Source organism: Vipera ursinii, assembly GCF_947247035.1.
Source record: "Vipera ursinii genome assembly, chromosome: Z".
Taxonomy (NCBI): Eukaryota; Metazoa; Chordata; class Lepidosauria; order Squamata; family Viperidae; genus Vipera; species Vipera ursinii.
The window spans coordinates 96,402,787-96,424,417 of NC_139517.1; the positions used below are offsets into that span (position 1 = coordinate 96,402,787).

Genomic DNA, 21,631 nt, shown 5'->3' on the forward strand with positions numbered 1-21,631 from the left:
GCCAGACCAGCTAATTCGAACAGATGGGTCTTCAGGCCCCGACGGAAAGTTCGAAGGTCTGGTGCCATCCGGAGCTCCACCGGCAATTGATTCCATAAAGCCGGGGCCCCCACAGAGAAGGCCCTCCCCCTGGGGGCCACCAGTCGACACTCCCTGACTGGCGGCACCCTGAGGAGGCCCTCTCTGTGGGAACGCACAGGGCGGAGGGGAGTCGATGCCGGCAGCAGGTGGTCCCTGAGGTAACCCGGACCCATGCCATGTAGGGCCTTAAAGATCGTAACCAACACCTTGAACCTCACCCGAAAGACAACTGGTAACCAATGCAGCTCGAGGAGCAAAGGTGTAACATGGGAGTACCGGGAAACTCCCAAGACAACTCTCGCGGCCGCATTCTGTACCAGTTGGAGCCTCCGAGTGGTCTTCAAGGGAAGCCCCATGTAGAGAGCATTACAGTAGTCAAGGCGAGAGGTCACGAGCGCATGAGTGACTGTACACAGGGCATCCCGGTTTAGATAGGGCCGCAACTGGCGCACCAGGCGAACCTGGGCGAAAGCCCCCCTAGTCACGGCCACTATATGCTCTTCCAAAGTAAGCCGCGAATCTAGAAGGACTCCCAAGTTGCGAGCCCTATCCACGGGGGGTAAGAGCTCACCCCCCATAGAAAGAGATGGAACATTTGGAATGTCCCGGGATGCCGGAATGCACAGCCACTCAGTCTTGTCAGGGTTGAGCTGAAGTCTGTTCCTCCCCATCCAGACCCGAACCGCCTCCAGGCAACGGGACATCACGGCGAGGGCATCACTGGGGTGGTTTGGGGTCGAAAAGAAAAGTTGGGTATCATCGGCATACTGATGATACCCAACTCCAAAACCACGAATGATCTCACCCAGCGGTTTCATATAGATGTTGAACAGGAGAGGCGAGAGAACCGACCCCTGAGGAACTCCACAAACGAGAGACCTAGGGGCCGATCTCTGCCCCCCTGCCAACACCGACTCCGAGCGTCCCAGGAGATAGGAGGAGAACCACTGAAGAACTGTGCCTCCCACTCCCAATCCCCTGAGACGCCGCAGCAAGATACCATGGTCGATGGTATCGAAAGCCGCTGAGAGGTCTAATAGGACTAGGATAGAGGAATGTCCCCTATCCCGCGCCCTCCAGAGATCATTCACCAGAGCGACCAATGCCGTCTCCGTGCTGTACCCGGGCCTGAAACCCGATTGGTAGGGGTCCAGATAATCCGCTTCATCCAGGACCAGAGGGAGCTGATGCGCCACCACACTCTCAACAACCTTCGCAAGAAAGCGAAGGTTGGAGACTGGACGAAAGTTGTTCAAAACGGCTGGGTCCAGGACAGGCTTCTTGAGGAGAGGTCTCACCACCGCCTCCTTCAAGACGGCGGGGAAATAACCCTCACTCAAAGAAGCAGATATAACCGCCTGGAACCAGCCTCGTGTCCTCTCCCTAGCTGCATAAACCAGCCAGGAAGGGCACGGGTCCAACAAACATGTGGAGGAGCTCAGCCTCCCCATAATCCTGTCCACTTCATCAGGGGTCACAGAATCAAACTCTTCCCAGATAACATTGACAAGACCGCCCGTGTCCTGATCGCCTGACTCTGCCCAGCTGGAGTCCAAACCGGTCCGAATCCGAGCGATTTTATCCGACAGATGATGACTAAATTCCTCGGCACGACCTTGCAAGGGATCCTCTCTCACCTCCTGATTGAGAAGTGAGCGAGTCACCCTAAACAAGGCGGCCGGGCGATTATCTGCGGACGCGATGAGGGTGGAGAAGTAATTACACCTCGCCACCCTCATCGCTGCGAGATAAGACCTAATATAGGTTCTTAACCGCAATCGGTCGGGTTCGGATCGGCTAGACCTCCAGCAGCTCTCTAGGCCCCGTTTCCGGCGCTTCATCTCCCGGAGCTCCGCGGAAAACCATGGAGCTCGCTGGGATCTGCGCCGGGTCAGGGGCCGCAAGGGTACAACCCGGTCAAGTGCCTCAGTGGCTGCCCTTCCCCAGGCTTCCACTAAGGCATCAGCCGAGCTGTGAGCAGTGGAGGCAGGTGGGGACCCCAGCGCCGCTTGGAATCTGTCAGGATCCATTAAGCGTCTGGGGCGGTACCATCTAATTGGCTCCGTACCCCCACGGCGGGGGGTGGCAAAGCGGAAGACCAGCCGCAGGAGATGATGATCGGTCCATGACAGGGGCATAATAAATGGAGAGCCCCCACCTAAATCATCCAACCACCGTCTAGATAAAAAAATCAGGTCAAGGGTGTGGCCTCCCTCATGAGTTGGCTCTGAAATTACTTGCGTCAGGTCCATGGCCGCCATGGAAGCCATGAACTCCCGAGCTAGCTCAGATGAACCTCCCAGGGATGGTAGATTGAAGTCTCCCAAAACTATAAGTTTGGGAAACTCAACCACCAAACCCGAGAGGATATCGAGCAGCTCGGGCAGGGCTGCCGCTGTGAGACTAGGCGAAATGTACACCAACATCTTTGCCAACTTCTCTGAAGGCTAGAGACATCATCTGGGGCTCAGGACTCCCAGGCTGTTTGAAAGAAAATAGATTCTGGTATGATGTCATGGTTCTGACTAATGAGACAGATCAAAGAACATTCCAGCATTGTTTATTCTAAAAGTCTATAATAATGAGAACGAAGCATCAGCACTCATGAATGGATGCCAGAATATGAATTCTCCTCCCCTGAACACATCGTATTATACACAATTCCCTCCCTTAATTACATGTCATAAATCACATTCTCCAATTAGTTTAACATGTAAAGTTTCACTTCCTTTCTGTAGCGTGGCCATTCGTTATCTTATTAAAACAACCGAGTTATAACCTCCTCCTCCCCAGCTTCATTGATTCAAAGCAAAACAGTTTAAAGGAAAAGGCTTCCTCTTATATTGTCAGAGCAAAAACATCCAATGTTTGCAGCATTGACAACATTTTTTAAGAACTTAAGTTTCTTTATTTTCATATATATGTCCAAACAGATTATATATATCTGAAGACTTATAACTCAGCAATTTTTGTCTGAAAGCATTTAGTTGATTAATTCCTCTAATGAGTCTACTTATACTTTGATAGGATAGTATCTCCATAGTTCCACTTAATATTCTGTACTGTTGTATGGTAATGCTCATTCAGTTACTAATGAGTGTTAATGATCATTAAGCTTTAATTAACAGAATGTAAAAGTAACTGGTTGGGTCTCATGTATATAATTTTGAAGAAATTATTCAGTCCCTCTTGATAGACAGTGTAAGAAATTTCTCTCTCACATAGACCCAGTGATTTGCTCAATAATATTGCTTGTAACACGTAGTTGCAAAATTGTAACAGTTCTAAATAATCCAACTTGGCAATAAATCCATTTGAGAACAATAAAATGGTTATGCATAGGATTTTATTTTTGTAACTTCATCATTGCATACGTTCAGGGCTCAGATTTGTTTATAGTTGAGTGTTCAGCCATGTTTAGTTGTAGTATCTGGCCAAATTCGCCTGCCCTCAAAAAATTAAGCAGTGTTATACCTGATTAATTGTTGTCAAGTAAACATTAGAATCTAAAAAAAGGGATTAATTCTGTATACTTACATATGTGAGACCTTTTCCAATCAGGTATAAGGGGTGTAAATGAGAAGATGCCATGGCTATTTACCTGTATTGTTTGCTTTATTAGGCAAACTTGATAACCCTTTAACTTCTTCCCCTGTCTCTGGATATCTCACACTGTAGTTTGGAAAAGAAATAGAGAAATAGGACCATAGTTTAAGTATCAGCAAGGGAAGCGCTGCATATTAGTCTGAGACTCAGTAGACATGTCAATCAAAACATGCAGAGTGGGTATGAAGGGCAAATATTCTAAAGGGCAGTATAAAAATTTAATAAAACCTAAAACCTAAACCAGATTTTTACAGTGTCCAATACCTCTATTCCAAATGATGATTTCCCCCCTTTTCATTGAATTTCCAATATTGCAATGGTGAACAATACATGTTCAGTGGAGAGAGGCTGTAATTTTCAATTAATGTTTTGTTTGTTTAGTAATATTCATTTGAAGACATTCTGATAGCCATAGATAATGAAAATAGTCTCTTAATGTTAATTTAGTAATGTGATCTAATGGATTTTTAGATTAAACATCCACAATCTCTTATTACCTATTGTACCTAAAAATGCAATGTAATATGGGACATATATAATGATATAGTTCAGAAATATCAAAAGACTCATTGTGTCTCTTTTCTGCTTATAATTACTCATACATTCCCATTGTGTTCTTATTAGGGAACTTTAATTCTTAATACAAGAATTAAAAAATTTTGTTGCTGCCTTCTTAATTTGAAGCTAGGTTCAGATGCTGAACTTTCCTAGTCTTATTAACCACAGTTTCCCAGTTCAGATATACTAATGTAATGGTATGGTTAATTAATTCCAGAAATGTTCAGCTGTGGTTTATGGAGGGGATAATACAGACTGGTGCACGTTGAGATAATTCTAATATCTTATGACAAAAGTATACTCATTGAAAGTTGTAGATCAATGTATAATTTTAGCCTATGATTTTAAACAAAAGCATCTCACACAGAAAATCATATAATCGGAGAAAAGACTGGACAAGATCACTTTTTGTGTCTTTTCTAGATGTATGGATATATTTCATGTTGTTTTCAGAGAGGCGCATTCAAGCTACAGCTGAAGAGCCCTTTCAGTCAAAAGCTTAATGCTTGTCTATTTTTCCCCACCCACCTTGATTAAAATGATGTATTTGGGTGGGAAAGTAGAAATACTAGATATATCATCTATTTACTCCTCATTTCAGTTATAATTCTTTTTATTTCTCCTATTGTATATTCCAATATTATTTCTTCTAGGTGGCCTTCAGTGCCCAAATATCAGCATGCTACAGGAAACACGCAATTGCAATGAACATCCTTGCACAGTTTATCACTGGCAGACTGGACAGTGGGGGCAATGCATAGAAGATACTTCTGTGTCTGCATTCAACTCTTCTGCTGGTTGGAATGGAGAAGCCACCTGTGCTATTGGAATGCAAACGAGGAAAGTCATCTGTGTGAGACTCAACATGGGACAAGTACCACCCAAAAAGTAAATATAACTCTAGTACCTAAATGTCTTCTAAACTACTTGTATTTATAGATATAAATACAAGTACTTTAGAAGACATAATTGCATGTCAGAATGGAATTCAGAACAGAATGGAATAATGTTAAAAACAGGCCCAAATTTGTTCATACAAATGCATTGGACTGAAACTATAGTATTTTATTCTGGCTTACAAAACAGCTGCATCTATTAGAAGTGTTATTTCCAAATGGATATATTGATCACTAGGTTTCCAATATGTTAGTAGCAATATATAATAGATGGGGTCTTGTGAAGGAAAAACTGAAATATGTTAGTTAATGTGTTTAACCATCATGCTCATGTCATTTAATAAGATTTTAAAGAGCAGAAGATGCACATAAAAGTGCAAATGAGAACCATGTTTTTACTTCTCTTAATAAAAAGAATTAGTGGGAAAAGATATAATCAATATTATTGGCTTTATTTTTAGAGTAACAGACTTCAGTTTATATGACTTCAGTTTAATTTGACCTTGAATAAGGTTGGAGGCCTGAGAGAGAGAGAAAGATAGCTGCAGATGTAATTATAATCTCAACAACTTGATTTAAAGGCAAGAAAACAAATAATATGATCAGAAGATGGAATATGAAATAGACACCTTTAGATGAACAGTTGAGTTAGGGAATAATATGATGAATCTACCATATGATAATAATTTTGTTTTCAATTTTTGATAATCCATGTTGAATTATGATCTCGCAGTTTATTGCCTTCCGATTTAATCAGATTAGTGTGCATTTCCCTGGAGTATCCCTTCCTATTTCTTGCACAAAACAAAATATCTTTCCAGACTTCAGATACAGCTTCTGTTCAAAATTCTATTAATCAAATTTATGACTGTGATCAACCTATGAAATAATCCTGGTACAGTTACTACTGAATTATGCCAAGTATAGAAAATTGTATTCCATTGCATAACCACAAAAACTGCTGAAATTCTCTTGAGTATAGAGAATATTTTTATGATATTGTTCAGTTCTTATAGTTTAGTAGAGGTTTCCTCTGAATTATTGGGACACACAAAAAAAAACCCACTAGGTACAGAAACATCAGTGTGGAATAAATGAACAATGTGATCCATGATTCTGAAAGGTAATGAAATTTTCTTTTTTTAAAAAAATATTTCCTTTTCATCTTTTCTATTACAACTTTTACAAGTACTATATGGTTTTCACTGTACATTTAATGTTTTCATTGTTTTTTATAGGTGTCCCGAAAACCTTCGTCCTGAAACTGTTAGACCTTGCTTTTTGCCCTGTAGGAAAGACTGCATTGTGACACCTTACAGTGATTGGACATTGTGTCCTTCTTTATGTCAAGAAGGTACTAGGCTTGACTTTTATAGATAAATAATTTGAATTCCTTCTCCAGGCTGTTAACCTCATCACAAGTCTTCAAGGTTTATGTTGTGAGGTTTCAATCTGATTTAAGCAAGTATAATTTGGAGTTTTAACAGTAACTGATTTTTCAGTGGCTACTAATAAACTCACTAGCATTAAATAAGTTGTAATTAAATATGCTGCAACTACTTCCAAAACGCATTGAAATTCTATTTTATTGGTCAATTATTTAAGAGTATCTATTACAGCATTTTGGATGATTTTAGCATTCTGGTTCTTATTGCTTGATTAGAACGTAATAGCTTTTTTTTTTCTGTCGGGGAAGAAATATATCTGTACCAGGAACCTCTTTCAGCCTTTTAAAAGTGGCTGGAGGAAAAGACCACGTACAATAACTTTCTGTTCCAGAACACATCTTTCTATATCAGGTGTTTGTAGGAAGATAAAATATATATCTTTCTGTCTCTGTTATTCTGTGCAATAGTTGCAATGATTACAGTGTTTCTGTTTTTAATAATTTAATGTGATAGATTGATTTGTAGCCCATCCTGATTAGGATGTCACATATCTATGTGTAAATTGAATCAAATCAAATGAAAAAAAATGCATTAACAAACAAAAAAAAATTGCGTGAGCATTCAGCAAAAAATAATAATACTGAAAACTATGTTGAACTAATTAATGTGTTATCTAAATTCCCATATTCTGCAGAATCTTGACCCCCAAACCTACTCTCTGAAAGATATCTGTAATTCTTACTGATTTTCATAATTATTTTCCCCGTCTCTATGACCATTATGTTTAGTAAATAGCCTTCATTATTTCTTCTGATCTTTTTTTATCCATTGATTAAAGTCTAACCTTCCTATTGAGATGGGTCTCTCAGTTTGGTAAATATTAATATAATTTTAAATAGAAGTGTTCTTTGAATTGGCTGCACACATGTCTGGTATTGATTACATTTGTTCAATTTATGGAGATGTATAATTGAAATTAAGAAAGTGACCTGATTTATACAATGATACTTTGTTGCTTGGCTGCTTTGAAACTCATTTTGTGATGAAAATTTTGTTACGGTACTCATGCGTAAGCTAGAACTTGTCAATGTCAGATGCCTTGTGACTCACTACATTATTCCTTATGGGAAAATTTTGTTTGGTAGTCATCTCAAAGATGTTGAGACTCTAGAAAGAGTACAGAGAAGAGAAACAAAGATGATCAGAGGACTGGAGGCTAAAACATGTAAAGAACAGTTGCTAGAATTGGGTATGTCTAGTTTAATGAAGAGAAGGACAAGGGGTGACATGATAGCAGTGTTCCAATATCTCAGGGTTGCCCCAGAGAAGAGGGAGTCAAGCTATTCTCCAAAGCACCTGAATGCAGGACAAGAAGCAATGGATGGAAACTAGTCAAGGAGAGAAGCAACCTAGAACTAAGGAGAAATTTTCTGACAGAACAATTAGTCAGTGGAACAACCTGCCTCCAGAAGTTGTGAATGCTCCAACAAGTTTTTAAGAAGAGACCTGACAGCCATTTGTCTGAAATGCTATAGGGTTTCCTGCCTGAGCAGGGGGTTGGACTAGATGACCTCCAAGATCCCTTCCATCACCACCACCACCACCGCCACCACCACCATCATCATCATCATCATCATCATCATCATTATTATTATTATTATTATTATTATTATTATTATTATTATTATTATTATTATCTCATCACACGTCCTGTAACCAATTAATGAACCAAATTCATATCCAATAAATTTCACCTTCCTGTTTAGCAGTACAGAGGGTTTATCCCTTTTCTAACATATAAATAATAGAATGAAGCAATATTTTTCCTCCTTTTTTATTCTATATTTTCCATAGAAGATAGAAGTTATAGATATTAAAATATTATTATGGAAAAATAAACACCATGCAGATAAACTTTAGGAACCTTAACTGAGCACATCTTACCAGATGTTTAATGTAACTGGCTGAAATTACAATTTTACATGCTACATTTCTTTTGAATTTCTTCTACACCCTAATTATATTTCCAAAGTAATTTTGATGGCATGAATTTTGTCCACATATTTCTACTTTATCTCTTTGTCTCTAGCAGGAGGCATTTATCTTAATATGTATGCACTGTAATTGCTACAGTCAATAATATAATTCCTCATTCATGTCAGTTAATCTCCTTGTGGCATATGGTGTTTGCTTTCACTCCCTCTTTGCTGAAGTCCTGTCCTTGTTGTACTGAAAAGATATCCTGTTTAGTTCACAGCCTGTGCTCCATGTTGTGTAAAATGTGAGATCAATACAGGGTTATTTTTACAGCTACTCTGGTTGCTAATTAAAGTATTTACCAACTAATAAAGGATTAGGCAGATTAAACCTGTAACTGAAAACAAAGAACATGTTGAAACTCTAGGCTTTAAAGAAGTGCTTGAAATATTTAATATGATAGCAAAGAGGAGGAACTAGATATGTGATTCCAATGTGTTAAGTATAGAGTAATGGACAGGGTGAAATAAACTTGGATCTTTCTAATTCTTGAACAGCAATAAAAATGCTTTTGTTATGAGTTAGGCAATATAAATATCTTAGTAAGTGCCCACCATTGATAGAAACCGCAGGATTATCCACGATCAAAACAATATTGTGTTGTGGGGTCAGGAAGGGTGCACAGGGTTGCAGCATAGTTTGCAAGAGCGTGCAAGAGATAAATAAATACAGTATTTGACTGTACACGAGAGATATGCATGAAATACTGCTGATCTTAGATTCCTAAATCAAGGGAAAGGTATATTAAATGTAAGATACAACCTTCCAAAGTAAGTTACCATGGGTGTAGTGGTTGAACTGAATATACATAGAAAATCACTTTGAAAATAAATGTGAGAACTTTATAAAATATTCAGATATAAACTATGACAGTATAATACATGATTTGGGTTTTTTTCTGTGCTAGTGCATCATTTATTTATACTTTGTTTTAACCTAATAGTTAAATTATGTTTGTTTTATGGTTTTTCAGATATATTTAAAATGTATTCTGAAGTAGTCAGCAACTAGTAGAGCAGTGTCTTTATAATTTCTCAAATTTCAGTGCAGTGGTCCAATAACAAGAGAAGCAAAATGGATGTTTGTATGTTTGTTCATAGGGTCAGTTGTTTCTGTGACAAAACAGTCTCGACATCGAGTCATCTTGCAGCTCCCTGCAAATGGGGGCCGTGACTGCCCAGAGACCTTATATGAAGAAAAAGACTGTGATCCTCCTCCTGTCTGCTTGTTTTATAGGTGACACTTTATTTTTAATTAAAACTCCTTTTGACCTCTGTCACTCTAGAACACAGAAGGGTTGCCTTTTGGGGGGAACCAAGAATCACACTTAAATGTTTTGGATGTGACCCATGTTACATACATGGAAGGGAGGTGGAAGTTTCTGTTGGGGGAAGTTATACTTTTGATAGCAGTTTGCCATTTTCCTTTATTTATGAAACTATAAAAAGCCTGCCTTATATGTCCAGCATTGGGGAAAGGGTTAGCCTGGAAAAGCTAATTAAAGTTTTAGAATAATGGGGTGCTTGAATGGAAGATGATCAGGCAAACACAGGGTTACAGATTAGACTGAAAAGTTCTAAATGCAAACAACCATCTAGTTGCTGGCTACAAAAATTGCCCTTGAACCACATTTTTTTAAAGATATGAAGATAATCCAAGTAAAGATAACAGGTTAAACTTTAATTCCAGTGTAAGTGAACAGAGCAAAGCATGAAGTTAAATGAAAAGTCATGTGATTATTTTTCTTATTATTTTTCTGTGTCTATAAGAATCATTAGAATCTCTTGCAAGTAATGAAGCTGTGATCGGAGCATATATGTAATTTTCTTGCTAATAAAATGGTAGATTGCTACTGCTTTCTTCTGACCCTAACCCTAACCCTATTTTAAAAAGTCCTTTGCCATTCAAGCCATTCAAATATGATCCTATTTTTCAGCACCAGCAAGGATCAGCTTGAGATTGCCATTTTGTTAGACTTATTGAAAGTAAGTACAATTACTGTGACCTGTGTTCACATAGTCATTTGGTGTTTGTTTGTTTTTTGCTGCAGATGGAAGACACACAAATGGCGCCGATGCCAACTTGTACCATGGTATGTTCGGCAAGACAGCCCAGGTGCCCAAGAGACATGTGGTCCAGGTCTACAAGCAAGAGGTTAGAAGCACTAAAACTGATTCATGATATTCATCATATGGGTTTACACTTTCATGAAGATTTTTCCCTCCTCAGCTGTTCACGTTCTGTTGAATCTGTGCTTGCATTTTGAGATGTCCTGTTATTCAATATATAGAGCTCCAAGGACAAAACATTGTTGGTACACAATCAATCCCAGATTTAGCATATAAACTGGAGAGGTCTAAACAAAATCCCCTCTTCAGTATCAGTTTAGAAATCTTTCCAGTAAGTGAACAGCTAAGCAGCAGAAAGAAGCAATAAGGATATGAGTGGTGCGGAGGAACACTAGATTATGCTGTGACTGTGCTGTTGCTGCTATAGTTTCCATTTTCACTTTCCCAGAATCCCTCCAGACCAGGTAGCACATCATTTTTCAGGACAAGAGATATGAATGGCCTTTAACTAACACATTAGGGCTACACTCCAGATAGTAAGCCAAGATAAAACTGGGGCCAGGATAACAACTCAATGTGATTTAATGCAATTTGCATTTTAATTAAAACAAATTACATTAATTAAACATGGCTAATATGATTGTTCCACAGAGGTTTTTAATAACTTCCCCCTCCTTTCACATTCAAAGGTGCAATTTGGTGACAACGTTTAGAGGGTCTTTGGGGTTTCCTGACTAACTAGCCATGAGGAGCTCAGCATTGTGCTCTTCTGCTATAAGCTGTATGTAGAGGGATCCAAACACTTGGTCCTGGGCTTTTCACCTGGGGGAGGGGGAATATCTGTCATTAAATTAATAAATGAATAGTAAACCAGCAATAGAAAGATGTTGGCTTCAGTCTTGGTCTTTGCCTTTCTGTGCCAGATGTGGATACTGAGTTTAGCTACATCAGAAAAGAATGGTTCAAATATGCATATGCTTGACAGTTAATCTTTCTCATTTAGCTTGGGTGCTGTTTTTCCTGGGTTAATTAGAAATTAAATGAAGTTGGCAAAAACTAAGTGAAAACATGGAAAAGCCTACCCTTGTCAGTTTCCAGTTGTAATTGGAATAAATGCTCACATTGCTGTTATAATTAAAGTAATATGTTTGTATTTTCAGCTTTCTGTTTTTTAATCATACTGAGCTGGGATAAGTTCAGGAGTGAATCAAAAAAATTAACATAAGTGGTCATCCTTCGAGAGAACTCTGACTCTATCTGTCTTGCATAATTTGCTTTTGTTTCAAATCATACCAATGTAAATGAATATGCTACAACTTTAATTGGAGGACAATTTTTTTTTCAGTCCTGTCAGTGAAAACATTTTCAATTTCCTCTGCTTCTTTCTCCCCAACTCCTTCCTTGCTATGTACTTAACACAATAAATCAATTCACATATTGTGTTAATAGCAGTGGCAACGTTGGGGAAGTAACTACAAAGTTTAAGTGGAGGGGGGGCTTAGGAGTGCATGCCCCAGCACACCATCAAAATACACAGTGGCATGTGAAAAATGCAAAAAAACTGACTAAATTCTTAAAATTCTGGCTTTATTCAGAAAGCTTTGCTAAATTATTCTACATTTTTAAATAACTAAATCTATGTGTATTCTCAGGAGTTAGCTCTAATACTAGTCTGAAACTCACAGCTGAAAGTAGGCAATGTCTATACATTAGGCATTTGATGCTGCTTTTTCTTAGAATTACAATTCTGATCTTCAAAAACTCAACAGTTTGGTGAAGAATCTTTAAGGGCAAAAACTAACAGTTGTGACTCATATGAAAAATTAGAACAACAAGATGATTCATCCGGAATTTTTTGTCTTCTCATGATACTAGAAAACTATTGATGGCAATTGTATTCCAACTTGGGCAGAAAGCTTTTCTTGACATGCCTGTATTGTAAACATAAAACATAACTCATCTAATTGGAGGAATGTAGGTCTGTAGGTAAGAACTAGAAGAAAGAATTAAATTAATTGCTACCCAAAGAAAAAAAACAAGAATCTAAGATAATTCAGTGCAGTGTGTCCTTTTGTCCACCAGAAAACATAGGAAGTAAATAAATATGAAGAGGACTCAAAACTACATATATTTTCAGAGCAAATATGTGCTTTAAAAAGAAAAAGTGGGATCATGAAGGTATTGTCTTTGAAAATAACAGGCAATTACAAATATGCAGAAAAAAATAATGCATAATTTGTATGAAATATAAAATACCTTAAAGCAATTTAATAACACCAGTACATTTTTACAGCTTGTGTAATTTGGTTGTATTTGACTAGGCAATATAAATAGTTTAGGGATTTTTTTTCCATTAAAAATGATTTTTATACACCGGGCAGACTTTGTATTTAATTATCCACATAATTTAATTTATGAGTCCATGTCCCCTTGTGGTATAGTTTAAGCAATGCTATCAGCTATAATTGTATCAGTCTTCTGTCTGCAAAATTAGAAGTGAAATTTATGTCAGATAACTCTTTTAGGAAGCCTGAGATATCAAACAGGTATATAGTATGTTAAGCGAACTAGATGCTTGTTAAATTGGGTATAATTGGCAACTGCATCCTTGTGGTTTATGGGAGTATTTTGCAATTCTTTGTGGTTAATCCAGAATAAGCACATTTCTAATTCTTAGTGTTAATGCTTGTAATCAATTTAATGTCAACGGAGTGATTAATTATTAGCCTGGCACAATGTGATAAGAGACTGATTTCCAGTCTCAAATGCTATTTGCACTATATTAGTAAAATAGTGGACTTGGATGCAACTTAAATTGTTTTAGAATGTGTATAAATTGAAGGTTTCCATGGATTGGTATATAAGCATACTATTATTTTGCTTACCATGGCTTTCTTTCTATAGCTTATTAAATAATTTATCATTAACATTTTCTGTTAATAGCAAAGATATTTGGGGGTTAGGGAATGCTACCTATATATATATACCTTGACAGCAATCATTCATTTCATGCCAGATAGCATCAGCTGTGTAAGTACTCTTGCATCGTGAGCATTCTCATGTTCCTGAATCAGTTTCATATTAGTATGTTCATACACTATCATCTGTGCAGCTGAACTGATTTATTTCTGACACGGCATTGAGATACCCAAGGGCAAATCTAAATTTTCAGAACATATTACCTGGAGAGTTTTGCTAGTATTTTTACCTGCAGCTGAGGTGGTCTGAGGAATTGTTTTCCCCTTTGTCCTGCTCTAGACAATGAAAGACATATGGATGCTTGTATTTCATGCAAACAGACTTAGTTACATTAGCTTCTGCTAGTTTCTTGTGGCCCACTTCCTTTCATTTAGGCTTTGACTTATTCTTCTCCCCCTTCCCCCAATAATCCTAGCTTTCTAATTATTTAAAAATGAGATGGATAACCAATCAGCTGGTTGGCCTAAAGAGCACAGGTAATCCTCAATTTACAACCATTTGACCATTCAAAGTTACAATGGCACTGAAAAAAAGTGACTTAAACCATTTTTCATGCTTATGACCATTGCAGCATTCCAATGGTCACATGTTCAAATTTGGATGCTTGGCAACTGACTCATATTTATGACGGTTTCAGTGTCCCAGGGTCATGCAATCACCTGGGAAGGTCTTATTTGCAAAATAAAATCTTCTCTTAGACCCTAGTCCATACATTATCGGGAGTAAATGTTTTCGAAATCAGCATGACACATTAGTAAGAAACTCTCCATAAAACAGGGAGTATGGCTAGCTACCAAAAGCATTTCGTTTGTTTTTTGCTTTTTATATAGAACTGGAACAAGCAGCCTTTTCTCTGTTGCATGAAAAGATGCTGGAGAAAGTGAATTGGCCATGGCTAGTTAAGAGTGTTATGAAGTGGTAGAATTGCTAGTGGAAAATAGCAGTTGGCTTATGGTATGAAATGAAATATCATTCCAATAGACACTTTCAAAGAAACTGTATCTTGTTCTCTGTAAGATATAGGAATGTATTCTATTATCAAATGTCTTCATGTCTACAAATTTCTTTATGGCATTGTTGCTGGAAAGGAGATCTTTTGTGTTTCGTTACACTTCATTATAATATTCAGATACACATTGTTTCTGCTTTCCTACCAATTTTATTTTCCAAGAGGAGCTGTTTCCAGATTGAAAAATGTTTACACATGCATAATTTCAGTATATTTAGAATTGCAGCAAGAATCAAAGTTTTTCCCCCTAAAGTCTATTATTCTTCAAATTGGCTATACAGAGAAGTTAAATTATGCTGTAAAGTGGGTAATAATAAATCATATACTTTCCTTCACAATATATTTGTATTGTATTTCTATGTCACATTGTTTGGATCAACTGCTTATTTGAATTACATAGGAGATTGCATTATTCTGTGTTTCCTGATATTTTAAAATGAATCCATTGTGGAGAGTTCCCAGGGGAAATAATATTATTCATGAACATAATGCCTTGCTCTTAAATCAAATGTGGGTGCCTGTTGTTAGCTGTTACATTGTCTAACACATAAAAGGTCTGTCAGTTTGTTATACTTACTTCTGCTTTCCTGCTTCCAGCTATTACATGTCGCAAACAAGATGGCAGCCAAGCTGATATTGGTGAATGTCTCAAATATGCAGGGCCTTTACCACCCTTAACACAACTCTGCCAAATTCCTTGCCAAGATGACTGCCTATTCACTACTTGGTCAAAATTTTCTGCTTGCGGTGTGGACTGTGGGTCAGTTAGAACAAGGAAGCGTTTACTCATTGGTAAGAGTTAAAACAAATCTGCATCTGTTGTTGGTAGTAGTATTGGTGGTACAAGTAATGATATATGTATTTACTGGGAAATAAATTATATTTAGCATAGATAAATTATAAGTAGTAGGACTTAAATCAGTAGTATTCATGAGGATATATGTAAAAAGGAAACATGGCAGCTAGAAAAACACAATCTTTTCACACGTGTTGAATCTCATGTAAAAAGGGTGGAACATTGAATGCATAATTATGATTGACATCTTGATTTTTTAAAAGCTCCCCCCACTCATCCCTCCTTAAGGCATTTTTACTTTAATTATGACTAAATATTGAATCTATCACAAGTAGTGAAGGATTTTGCAATTATAAATATACTTATGCAGAAGATAAAGTCTATGGGGTTTAATCACAGGTAGGTCATTGTGAAGCTTTACTATACTTTAACCAGTTGAATAGCAAGTGTGGCTAGAAAGCATAAACACCATAAGAACTTTACTTTCATGATATCTAGATTAGTTTACATTAGCCAAGGTTCTATTTTTTAACAGCTCATATAAAAGTCTACAGATTTAGACATTTATGTTTTATAAGAAATATACATGTATTTCAGGTTTATATTTCTTTATAATTCTTTTTTATAGGTTCCTGAAAATGTAGTATCTCATTTGTCAATAGAAATCAATGCATTTGCATTTAGCTTCTGTTTCATTATTTTTTAAAAAAGTTAAATACCTTGGGCTGCAATTTTACACATAATTTATCAGCTTCAATCATAGTCAGTACAATTTTGCTGAACAAATAGACAACTTTAAAGTCTTGACATCAAGTGAGAAAATGCACTATTTGAATAACAGAAATATTGATAACCTAATAATTAGTTGTAGCATTGAATGCCTATATCATATTAGCCAAGGACCGATAGCTTGAATAAATTTAATTTAGGAAAATTCTACATAATCCAAACTGCAAAATAAAGCAATGAAAGAAATATTTCTGCTAGAGAATTTGGCATTATTCAGTAAGCCAAACAAAGGCTGATCAATTAATAGCCCAGGATGCTTTCTACAAAGTATGTTATTGTTCATTTTAAAGAACTTTCAAATTTAATCAAAGCTGAGTTTAGCAATGGTATATTTACTCATCCTCTTGCATGTGAGCAAATGTAATCATGCTGACTTTTCAAGCTGAATCTTTTTACATCACATAAAATTAGTATGTTCAAAAATATTACATGTGTGTCAGTGGAAATAGCAATAAATTGAAAAGTGATTTAATACTTAGATTTATATGAGGAAAAATTGACATAAACACATTTTAAAGATACTTTTGCCACAACTTCTGTAGAAGTGATGAAAACCAATACCAGTAAGCAGAAAACAACAAACAACAGTTTTGTATTTATGTGAACACTCACACAGGGCGTAGGATCATGGAATTGTAGGTTAAGTTGGAATGTTGAGTACCTAATTAAGGCTAAAGGAAATGTAGCACAAGCAACAAAATATATCTTTCATCGGAAGTTCAATTGATAACATTATTCCGGGAATAGATGGAAGGAATATTGCTAAGGAACATGATATTATCAATGATATTATCAATTATTCCCCATTCTTGAAAATTCACATAAAAGGTCTCAAATTATTCTAAATTTCAAATATGTGTATCAGAATTAACATTAAAACTTAATATAGGTACTTTATAGTCAGAATTCACACACAGCTCATTGTGTATACATCTTATGCATAAGGTGACATGGCTTGTAATCTCTCCAGTCTGATGATTTTGCCCAGAGATTGGACTAGAAGACCTCCAAGGTCCCTTCCAACTCTGTTATGCTATTCTATAGTAAGTTCATCACTACTCATTTGATTGCGGATATGAAAGCTGAACTGGGATTTATTACTGAGATTTGCTGAGCTGAGAAAAGTAGACCTGACCTAACTCTGCCTATTTTAATTTTTAGTTCAGCACCAACTCAGACTGGGAGTTAGGTGATTCACAGAAAATCTCAACTTGTTCACTAGAAAAAAATGTTTTATTATTGTTTTAAAACTTGATAACAGCCTGTTATACTTCAAAGTAAATATATTCAATCTGTCCAATCAGCAATGTATTTTCCCACATACATTCATTTAGGGCATGAACCAAATTTTATGTCAGAGTCAAGAAAACACTTTCTGAAACTCTTTCTCTCTATTTCAGGGAAAAGTAAGAAGAAAGAGAAATGTAAAAATCCTCAACTGTACCCACTCATTGAGACCCAATTCTGCCAGTGTGACAAATACAATGCCCAACCAGTTGGGAACTGGTCAGACTGTATATTACCTGAAGGCAAAGTGGACATACTTATGGGAATGAAAGTTCAAGGAGATATCAAAGAGTGTGGACAAGGCTACCGTTATCAAGCCATGGCTTGCTATGATCAAAGCAATAGACTTGTTGAAACCTCCCGGTGCAACAGTCATGGTATTTAAAATAATATTGTTCTCTTCTATGAATTTCTTCTATATTCAATTTTATAGTAGCTCTAATGTATTTTAGTTTACGAGTATTATGGTACTAAACCGTTTCTTATTTAATTAGTTGAAAGGCGAAAGTTTCATTTATATCTAACAAAGACTAGATTATGTCATGATCTCTCTCTCTCTCTCTCTCTCTCTCTCTCTCTCTCTCTCTCTCTCTCTGTGTGTGTGTGTGTGTGTGTGTGTGTGTGTGTGTAGCAGGAGAACAATGATGTCTTCAAAATCTAAGGCTAAAGCTTGCAGATTCCTTCAGAAACCCCTGAAAGTTTGGAGTTACAGAACTAGATCTAGATTAATTGGTATATAGTTTCATTGAAATAAATGAACTTTCAGTTTGGTGTCACTTTGAGTTTATTTCAATGGGCTGTAATGTCAGTGTAATAATGTAATAATCCATTACTTTTCTAGTGATGTCACATTTTTGGAGCCTCAAAATCATTTCATTCTCCAAAGTTGTATTTTTTGGAATCAGATGATTCCAGCTTTGTTCCAATGTCTTTGCTATTTTTCTGTTATAATGCTGTTTTTATTAATTTCCATTATTCAGCTATTAGTTTATGGAGTGTGTGCCTTTTAAAAATTCTTATATCCATAAGCTGCTTACAGCATATTTTTGAGAGATGTACACTCCCCCAATGGATTAGGTTTGTTATCTGGTATGGGTTATTGATCCAGCATTACTCTTAGATGTTCAGATGCCTCTTTAGATTGAAAGGACCTTTTACTACCAAGCTGGATAGTTTGACAATCTTCTTTTTCAGAATATTTCACTGTGTTTTGTGAGTGGGAGATTTCAGAAATGTCTGCTGATTCTGAATAGGGCCATCAAAGTATTGATAGAGGCAGGATCATTTTAACTACTTCTCATCCACACTTGAACTAATGCACTAGCTTCTAGTTAATGTTTAGGCCAAGTTTTAAAATTGACTGCTTCTATTCCATCAAGTCTTAATTTCCTGAAAAGGAATTAAGCTATCCATGCCTTAATAGCGTCTTCAAAGTCTCTGATCTGAGTATAGTTTATTAAAAACCATGTTTGGTAAGTAATCACGGAAAGGGACTAGTAATATGCATCTTAAAGAAAAGCTTCCCTGCTATAAACCCTCAGCATCTTCCTTGAGAACTGATTATGGACCCAGGCTTTTTTTTAAAAAAATTATGTCACTGGAAGTTGTTGAGACTTTTGTTTTTCTATTATGTCTGAATGTCTTTTTTATTGTATGGTTTTATGTTTTATTTAGTCTGTCAATTGCTCTTTATCCTTTATTTAAAATGATCCAGAGAAATGTTGCAAAATGATATAAATCAGTAAAAATGAAGAAAGCAAGATTTAAGATCTCTAAATAAATAAATATTTTTAGATGATGTACTTTACCAACAATTATAAATCAGGGAAAGATAGCTTTGGATGGATGCTACTCATTAACTATAATGTGAAATCTTCTACACTGAATGTTGGAGTAGACAAAGGAAACTCAAGTTGAGCGTTGTATGCATATCATTTTTGTAAATGATACAATTCCTAGTATATTTTCAAATGCCCTCTTTGAATACCAGAAATTTAACATTTTACCTTTTACATATAAATAATGCTGGTTTTCATAGTGTCTAGGGATAAGAGAGATGCCCAACTTTTTTAGGCTTTAGACTCCACTTAGCTAGTAATCTGTTTTTTGTGAGATAACATTGCAAAACAGTGGTGGATATAGCTAGGACTAAATCTAATTTCATGTCATTTACACTTTATTTAATAAAAATTAAATATATTTAATATAATTACTACTTATTCTTGGCAATGTAAACTGTAACTGCCATTCAGCCATAACTAAATACCTTTATAAAAACACAATTTAATAATGTTCTGGAGGTCTTTGGAGGTCATAGTCAAAATTTGTAGAGATCTAGGACCTCAGGTTGCAAACTTCCCTCCAAGCCGTTATGCTGGGCTAATCATTTATCCTATTTAGACATTACAGATGTATTTCAGTTTCTCAAATGAATGGTGGTGAATGGTGGATCTCTTGAATATTCTTCATTCTGTAACCAAGTTCTTTTTAGTACAAATATCTGTTTGATAGGCAGATAAATGCTCTATTATAGGCATATGTTTGATGTCTTTGCCACTTGGAATGAACTTTAAAATCATCACTTGTTAAATCCTAATTTTGCACATTTTTTAGTTTTTAATCTATACTTCAAATAAATGTAAATATAATACTTAAAAATTGTTCAAAGTATGTACTGAATGTGGGTGCATTTCAAAACAAACTTCCAAATGACATTGCCTTGTGAATTTTTAAAGTATGCTGTACAAATAGTCACAGTAACATTATACATGATTCCTTTCTGTGAATTAATTATATCATTTATGTCCTTATTTTTTTGTGAACATTAGTGTGGCACTGATAGTATGTACTGATAGCATGTGTTAAGAGTATGCATAAAATGAGATTTGAAGGCAAAAAATTGTTTCAGGGTATGAATGTAGTATTTGTCTTCCATTCTTAAAAGTAGCTGTGCCTTTTCTTATGATCTTGTACCCCTAAGAAAAGATGTACTTGGTTTAAGGAGATGTAGAGAGGTGCTAAATTTAGAAAAGTACCTTTTGCTTTTGAAGTACCTCAAAGCCTTCATATACACTTTATATGAAGCATAATATTTAGCCTATCCTACCTGGGCAAATTAGTTGCCTCCACACCCACCCACCCTTTTTTTTCAATCATTCCGCCTTCATATTCCTGTCTTATTTATGAATGGCAATTCACTACTTACAATTTTTATTGCCAGCCTTTAGATATTTCAGTGGAAATCAGAACAAAATATAAAGCTTGTGTCTGTGAACAGAGATAACCTTATAAATACTTTGTCCTGACCTATGAAAAAAAATGTAAAGGTTACTGCCTAACTATTGAATAGCACAGGGAAATCAACTAGGAGACCTTGAAGATGGCAAGAATGATGAGTTTTATTCATTTTGCCCATACTTAGTTTATGGTCTCTCAGTTCTACTCAAAACTAATTGACATGTCCATAATCTTTTGAAAGATAGCCCAGTCCCTGTGATTATCAGAGCACAAATAACTGAGGTTTCTCTGAAGTTTCTCTGCCCTGTATCGTAGGCGGGCATAAGGCTATTCAGATTGCATAGGCAATTTATACTTCCAGTAATAGTAATGGATTAACGATGGTCCTTTAGAAAAAATAGCAGCCCAACAGTACATATTATCATATGCTTTCCATACATACAATTGCGACCAACCTCCATCTTCCACTGCAGATATAAAAAGCATTAAACCAAATATAACAAATATCCTATAGATCTCAAATAAGATAGCACATGAGATTAGTATATATTCTATTATCATCAATTGATAACTATTTTCAGTGGAATCTTTATATTTGACTCCCTAATGATTTATTCAAGACTCTTTTTTTCTACTAGTGTTGTCAGTGACAATTTTAGCAGTAGAAAGCCAGTATTTCTATTAAATATTGATTTGAACACTTGAGAATACGGCATAGTATTCTTTTTGTTCATTTATTTTGTAATATAGACAAAACACTGTCAGCTGCTTGCATGATTTGTCATTTCAATTTCTATATAGCCATGTCATTTTGGGGACAGTGTTGGAATTGAAGACTAAAAGGGCCTTAAATTGTATGATGTATCAGTTTGTGGCTTCAAATTCAGAGGCTGAAGATC

At 36.3% G+C, this 21,631-nt stretch overlaps 1 protein-coding gene across 1 annotated transcript in view; it reads left to right on the forward strand.

The window, feature by feature from the left end:
- The window catches only part of THSD7A (thrombospondin type 1 domain containing 7A), a gene marked incomplete at both ends in the record, with an annotated part of 206,302 nt that overhangs the window by 136,063 nt on the left and 48,608 nt on the right, over window positions 1-21,631 (forward strand). The window contains 6 exon segments of the mRNA XM_083377963.1: window positions 4,899-5,133; window positions 6,380-6,495; window positions 9,667-9,802; window positions 10,617-10,720; window positions 15,221-15,415; window positions 17,609-17,872. Of these exon segments, the coding sequence (XP_083234089.1) occupies window positions 4,899-5,133; window positions 6,380-6,495; window positions 9,667-9,802; window positions 10,617-10,720; window positions 15,221-15,415; window positions 17,609-17,872 (1,050 nt within the window).